Genomic DNA, 7,310 nt, shown 5'->3' on the forward strand with positions numbered 1-7,310 from the left:
GGGAATTTTTTAAAATTTTATATATATATATATTTGCCTTTGGTGCAGCCCAAATTTTTATTTATTAGATTAAATGTTATTTATTTATTTAATTCTATTTTGAATTTCATGTCTGAACAACAAATTTTATAAATTCTTCTGAACGTATTTTAGTGTTCTGTTTTACAGTGCACTTTGCCCAGCCATTTATATCTTTTATGCCCATGTGAATGACAGGATTTGTCTTCTTCATCACAAACAGAAACATCTGCCAGCTACTTCCACTATGTGCTCTGCCACATATTTGTTGTGACCGGGATGACATGAAATTTTGTTTTCCAGTTCGTTCTCAAAGTTGCTGCTACGTTAAGCATCAACTACAGCATAGCAGCCCGCTGTGATCAGTCTATCTGCTCACCTATGTAATTACACCCACTGTTTTTACTCTGAATAAGCCAGGCAGCAGTTCTAGGAGGAGAATGGTTGTTGTATTTCATGCATCACACCAGTCATTTTAAGGATGTCTATTGGTCTCCCAAAAAGCCCAGACATTATCATCTGCAATGAAGTTCACCTGGACTGAACTTGAAAATTGGATTTTATGCTGTTAGTTCGTAACATTTGTCAACAACTCATAGATGCAAGTGAGAGCTTTATGCAACACAAATAATCATCCGGATGACACTTTGTGTGCTAAATAATAAAACATAATTTAACAAAGTTTAGAGGCAGATCATTTTTTTCTAGGAATTTTAGTAATTGAAGTACTCAAATCATTCGAGGAATCATTTCTGACTATTCTTCAGTCAGAAATCCTCTGGCTGATCCTGGCTACATTCTGGAGTGCAGCTTAAAGTGTCAAGCATCCTGCTGCAGAGGTTGTCTACCACAGACACATTCTCAGCTCACGGTGAACTTGTGTGGTGCTGTAAGTGTTGGAGGAATCTGTAAAACATGGTGCAGTATGCGACTGAGTTTTAAACTGGCCACAGGAATGTTGTAAAGTGGAGGTCTGTTGACTCAGAATCTGAAGAACAACTCTGCTGCTGCCTCTGATTTGTGGTTGTCAGACCCAGAGCTGGAATTGCCCAACACTGTCCCTGTAATCCGCTGATGATCGCATGAGGAAGGGTCGGGTACAAGTCAGCCGAGCTTGGAGAAGGCTCGCTAGCTGAACCACAAAGGCTGTGCAGCAGCTTCTGAACCATGAAATCAAGATGCTGTGTTGCAAAAAAAACACAGCATCTGTAGGCTACAATGGTATAAAACAGCTTCTCATCATCATCATCATCATCCTACTCCATATTCAGCTGTAACACCCCCCAGAGTTTTTGCTCTACCACCAGAGCTCTGATCACCGGTCAATGGACCCTAATAGTGTCATCTTGTGTGTGTGCAGTGTGCTGCAAAGTGTGAAAAAGCCTTTTGTCTTCACAGCCAGTCTGACTCCAGTTCAACCGTGCCAGGCTGCAGAGACTGGCTCCTGCTCTCCAGTCCTCTTCACCCGATATAAAATACAGAAATTTACTGCTGCAGGACCGTGGCTAGAGAGACGGCCCAGGCTTTTACCCAGGCATGCTGACGAGGCGGTGTGTGTCAGTGAAGTGGGGCCTTTGTGTGTAGGTAACACTTTGGCGACAACATATGCCCTTGTTCCCCGGAATGCTGTAGTCACAGCGTTGCTGTGACTACAGCATCACGAAAGGGCAAAACCACATTGATAAATCATCATTTACTTGCCGTGCCTCTTTGTTGTTCACCCACTCCCTGAATGAGAGCTCGATATTTCTAGTTAGTGCGTTAGTTTTATAGATTTTCTTTTTTCAGGTTGCTGTAGGAAAAGATATTAGTGTCTTTGCCTTTTCTTAGATTTATTTTTTCTTTCTCCCTGTAAGATCATGGCAGGATCACTGGTGTTAGATTGGCAAATATGAAGCTGTGGCCTCTCTTGTAACAATAGAATTGTTTCAGAAGAAGGTGGAGAGCGGGTCGGAGCGGGCCACAAAAAACCTATGGCAAAAAAGCTGTGTGTTATTTCTGGAGCAGCATAAAGACGCTGGAAGTAAAAATTAAGCTCCTTCAGGGATCTACCCCCTCTTGGAGTCATCAATACAAGATTAGTAAAGGAGAACTCTGAGAGATGAGATAGCCAAGCAGTAACAAGAAGGATAAAATAGCCCATTTCTTTGTATTGATCCATCTGCCTGATGGGAGGTGCACACAGGAGGAGTTGGTGTTTTGGCTTGTCATTGCAGTACTTACTGTTTACATGGAAACAGACATGCAGGCAAAATTAGAGGTACGCCACTCAGGTGTTGATGACATGGTCATGGAAAACGACAGATTGGTTTTCCTTTTTAAGTGATCTGGGTGTGTTCCAAGTCAGTCTGCTCTGGTATGAAATTACAAACACAAAAAAGTTATTTCTGCTTCCACCTGTTATATTTTAGTACTGTTTCTTTTTGCCCCCCAAAATAAATAAGTAGGGCTCCACCAATTTTAAAAATTTGGGCCAATATTCATATCCAATCTTAATATTGCTGTGATGGGCAATAAGCGATCTTTACTGATATTACATATATTTCCCTGCCCTTGTAACTTCACAAAAAGACAACCACACCACTGATCTAGCCTCTCTGCTCGAGGAAGTTGGGGGGAAGTTATAATGTTCCCCCATTATAACTTCGCCATTATTACTGCCCTAACCCCTCCTGAAACATATATTAAACTGCAACTGTTAAAAATAGATTTGACAGTATTAAGCTCTGATGTCTGATGTCGTGGCGAGTAAATTCAGAAAAAAGTGTATAAGACGCTCCTTACATATACAAGGTAAACACAAACATATTGTTCAGAGGTACTTTGCTGATATCCAGATGAAATGAAAATGAAAACATGAAATGCCAAAAAAATGTCAGATGCTAACTGTGCTAATGCTACAAGCTAATGCTATGACAATGATGTGTGAAAACAATGTGTAAAGGTCAGAAAAGCACCACTAAATAGAACGGTGAAATAATAAAGTTCTTGGACTGTCCAGGCTGAACAACATAAGCTAATGCTATCTGTTTAAATGGCTTCACCAATAATGGTGTTCTGTCACTCCAAGCCCCCTCATCGAGAGTTTTCCTACAGTACCAATTAACTCAGGAAAATGTTAATCAACTGACTGTTCAGTCGACTACTTAACAGTGAAGCAACAAAACAAACCAGTTCACTCTGCTCCATTATTCCTCTGTTTACTTGTAAAAACAGTGAAGGCTAACTTGGCTTATAAATACACAGATAATGGTGGAGTCAGACTGAAGCTAACAATTAGAGCAGAAATTAAGGAACCTGGAACAACATTGTACAGCTCACATTCTACAGCCTGTATTACAAATACTCAGCCTGTGTTTGTAATAATGTTTGGTTTAGCTTAGGTAATTAGGACCCCCTTTTAGTGATCCACACACCACAATTTACTTCAGTAAAATTGTTTTTAGTCTCTTAAGGCATAGTATTAAATATATTAGAGTTTCTTAAATTCATATCTGATTCTTGTTTTTATTTCTTATTTGTGTCTTGCAGGCCAATTTGAATGACTCTCATAATCAGATGGTGGTCCACTGGGCTGGTGAGAAAAGCAACGTCATTGTAGCCCTAGCCCGAGACAGCACAGCAGCCACCGGGCCCAAAACCAGTTCTGTAAGTACTCATACAGCACAGTACTATTTTACAGGGTTTCCGCGCGGTAGTAAAAGGTTTGAGCTCATTTAATTTAACGGCCAGTAAAAGGTAGCAAGAAGTAACTAAAGGTAGTAAATTTATCATCATCCCTTCTAAATATTTATTTAATTTTCCATTGATGTTCAATTATTGTTTTAAGTTTGTTTTACTAAAATCTTATTTATTTTTTTAGCAATTTTTTTAGTCCAAATTTAGTATTTTTCATCAATAGCTTCGAGGTCATGTGACCTATTGACCCTCAATTAGTGTGACATTGTTCTACAAGTCAGGAGAGATTAGGAACACTCATTTATTTTCCATTTCAACTAATTTTTTATTTTTGAGCATTTTTTTTAGTCAGAATTTAGTATTTTTTGACAATAGCTTCTGGGTCATGTGATCTATCGACTCAAAATCACTTTGAAATTATTCAAATAGTCTGGATTGATGAGGCACAGATTTTTTTTCCCCATTTTAGCTGATTTTTTTTATTTTAGCTATTTTTTTAGTTAAATTTTAGTGTTTTTCTTCAATAGCTTCCAAGTCATGTGACGTATTGACTCAAAACCAGTGGGAAATTCTTCTACTATTCTGTGTAGATGAGGCACACTCATTTATATTCAATTTTAACTCCTTTTTAAATTTTTGGCAATTTTTTTAGTCAAAATTTTGTATATTTTGTCAATAGCTTCTAGGTCATGTGACCTATCGACCCAAAATCACTTTGAAATTATTCTACTAATCAGGAGAGATGAGGCACACTCATTTTTACTCCATTTTAACCAATTTTAAAATTTTTGGCAATTTCTTTTGTCAAAATTTAGTATTTTTCTCTAATAGCTTCTAGCATCATGATCTGTTTGTTCTGAAGACCCTGTAGCTTCCACTTCATCTTCCTGACATGGCGCCTCCTCATCCTGACTCGGATTGCTCAAAATCTTCTTTAGCTGTTTTTTTTTTGACTTTGTGGGGTATCTTTTTTTTTTTTTTTTAAGGTTTTGTTGGCTCTAGTGGCCTTTATTTGAAAGTAGGTTTGACAGGAAGGAGGGTGATGAGAGGGGGGGAAGACATGCGGCAAAATCGAACCGGCATGAGGACTAAGGCCTCAATACATGGGTTGTGCTTTGCCCCTGCGCCACCACAGCACCCCATTTGTGGGGTATCTTTTAATCTCCGGTTTCCCTGTCTTTTCTTTTGAATAAAGACATTATTTTTCTCTGCATGCTGGTCAAGTTTTGATTTAATTTGAAAATTTTTACAGCTTAGTCGTTTTCGTGGTTTTTATTTAAAGGTATGTAGAGGGTAAGTGATTTATTGTTTGTCCTGTCCCAATGCAAGTGGAGGTTTTTAAAATCAGCGCACCACCTTTGCAAATGACCCAGTTCATTAAGTCGAATGCACGAATCCCCTTGGCAACCACTGTGTTTTGGAGTGTTTGTTATTACGCAATACCCTGCCCTTATCTCACCACTCATTCGACTGACTACTGACCAGTTCTCTGTCTAACAGGTCCGGAAAATCTCTGAAACCCGGGTCTTACCCCAGAGTTGGTTTACAAGAGATATTCTATTTAAACTGGTGACGGAAAAGACTCGTCTAGCTCTAACTACCTACAATCCAGAAGTTACGACCCTTTTCAGTTGAGAAACAGTCAGCTGAGTAGCCCTCACAGCTGCATAGCTTCAACAACCACTCCTGTTAACGGTAGCTCTTTTCCTAAAATAACGGCACTTGTTTACGGCTAGATTAGATTTAGTGACTTAGAATTAAGTCCCAGGGTCATTATTTTCTCACTCACCAAAGGAAAGTACGAAGCCACCACATCTCTAGAATCATGTATGCTAATTTTACTGTAATCAGGGGAAACTGCAATGGTCAAATGACTCAATTAATCTCAATGTCCACAAGTTTCATTGGAATTTTTAGTATGTAATTTATTAAGCAAGCTTTAGCAGGGATAAATGACAAGGAGATTAACTTTCAGAGATTACAAATTGGCAGTAAGACAATAAATTCAACTTAAATCAATTATAACCTATCTTCATTTCTATCCCTATCCTGTGTCACTAGTTTAACTAAGCGAGGCTTTTGGGGGGCAGTTCAACTCACACCAGATGGCAATTGATCCCGGCAGCAGAAATCTTCAGATGTCCTTGGTCAGAGTCTCTGTCCTGACGTGGCAAAGTCCCCTTTCAGAATAGAACCAAAGCAGAACTGTCCGTCGTCCTTCAAACGCACAGAATCTTCGTCAATCAATGACCTTTGTCTTTTCTCCAAGTCTGCTGCAGTTGGGTAGAGATCGTTGGGTTGAGGCAGAGGTGTTGGTCGAATCAGGAACCAGGGCTGGGGGCAGATGGATCTTGTCCCTTCTTAGCGGCGTGAAGTTTCAACTTCCCCTTGGTTCCAAGGTGCGGTGCTCTGCTGGTCTTCAATCTGCGTCCTCTTGTTGGCTCTTCTTCAGCGCCGCGGACAAAGAACAGTTCCTTCCCCTGTCTGCTGGTTTTTATACCCTCTCAGCCCATGGTTGTGTGTGGGAGAGGTCTACGTGACTCCTGAAATGTTCCGATGAGCCTGTGGAAAAGCCCCAATCTTTCCCAATCATCATCTCTTTCGTGACTCATTGCAGCAACCCTCTTCGGTATTTCCCTTTTTTGAGCCTTCCCTGCGCCCTCGCCTAGCTCAGTGTACTAATTGCGACACAGTTTGAGAACAGAACCTGCCTTCATTTCTCACGATCTCAAATCCTCAGTCATCTCATTTCTGTAATTTATTATTAAACATAATCAATTTGTCATTTTATCAACTCATAACTCTCAGTATGATTCTCCATCACTTATCTATTCTGTAACTCAAGTTGTTACCATTTCTAATCATCAATAATCAACATACAACAATCGAGTTGTTACTGTTACTACAGATCAAGAATACAGAATCTATATTTCAAACATACATTACAGACATTACAGACCATTCCAATCGTTACATATGTATGTATTTTTATTCATCTTTTAATCATCATTAAATCACTATGCAAGATTACTGTTATTTCTCAGGCCTTTGCTCCGTTTTCTGCGTGTACCTGGAGAGATCTCACCACCTTATGCCAGTTTTCACGACAGGAGATAAACGCGCAAGCGCTCTCATGCAACCCAAATGAAATCTCTAGTCATAGCGATATTCTCAAGCTGTGATCTGTTGTTGAAATTGAGCAGAATTACATGAAACGCAATTAATTCATCTCTCTTTGCTTTTACTTAAGATATTTTGTAACAAACAATGTCGTAGCAGTCCTCCGCTACGACATTAAACATAGCGGATGACCTTTTAAAGGCTGGCAGTTGACGAAAGCCTCAAACTCCGAGGGGGGCAAAAGGTAGAGAATTGAGGCTCTAGCATAACACGAACAGTTCAGAAACAATATGAAGTGAAAAAAGCTATTTGTTAACTGTGCTATAGACTGTTCATTGCTTATGCAATGGTAGATGCTATTGATATGCGTATTATTATAATCTGTTGGCAGATTCTAATAATTATGCAGAATTATGCTGTCAATAGTAGCCTAAGTATCTTAAAATAATCTTTACTTTTTTTTTTTTTTTTTTTTTTTTTTTTTTTAAATTTTA

The 7,310-nt window shown here is 39.1% G+C and overlaps 1 protein-coding gene across 2 annotated transcripts in view; it reads left to right on the forward strand.

Annotated features, from left to right (window-relative positions):
- The window catches only part of LOC103129659 (sortilin-related receptor-like), a 117,060-nt gene that overhangs the window by 38,054 nt on the left and 71,696 nt on the right, over window positions 1-7,310 (forward strand). For both annotated transcript variants that reach the window (XM_016665304.1, XM_007540832.2), the window contains exon 2: window positions 3,550-3,666. In XM_016665304.1, the coding sequence (XP_016520790.1) occupies window positions 3,550-3,666 (117 nt within the window). The remainder of the gene's footprint in view (window positions 1-3,549; window positions 3,667-7,310) is intronic.

The sequence above is a fragment of the Poecilia formosa genome, unplaced genomic scaffold (assembly GCF_000485575.1).
Source record: "Poecilia formosa unplaced genomic scaffold, Poecilia_formosa-5.1.2 Scaffold563, whole genome shotgun sequence".
NCBI classification, from domain to species: domain Eukaryota; kingdom Metazoa; phylum Chordata; class Actinopteri; order Cyprinodontiformes; family Poeciliidae; genus Poecilia; species Poecilia formosa.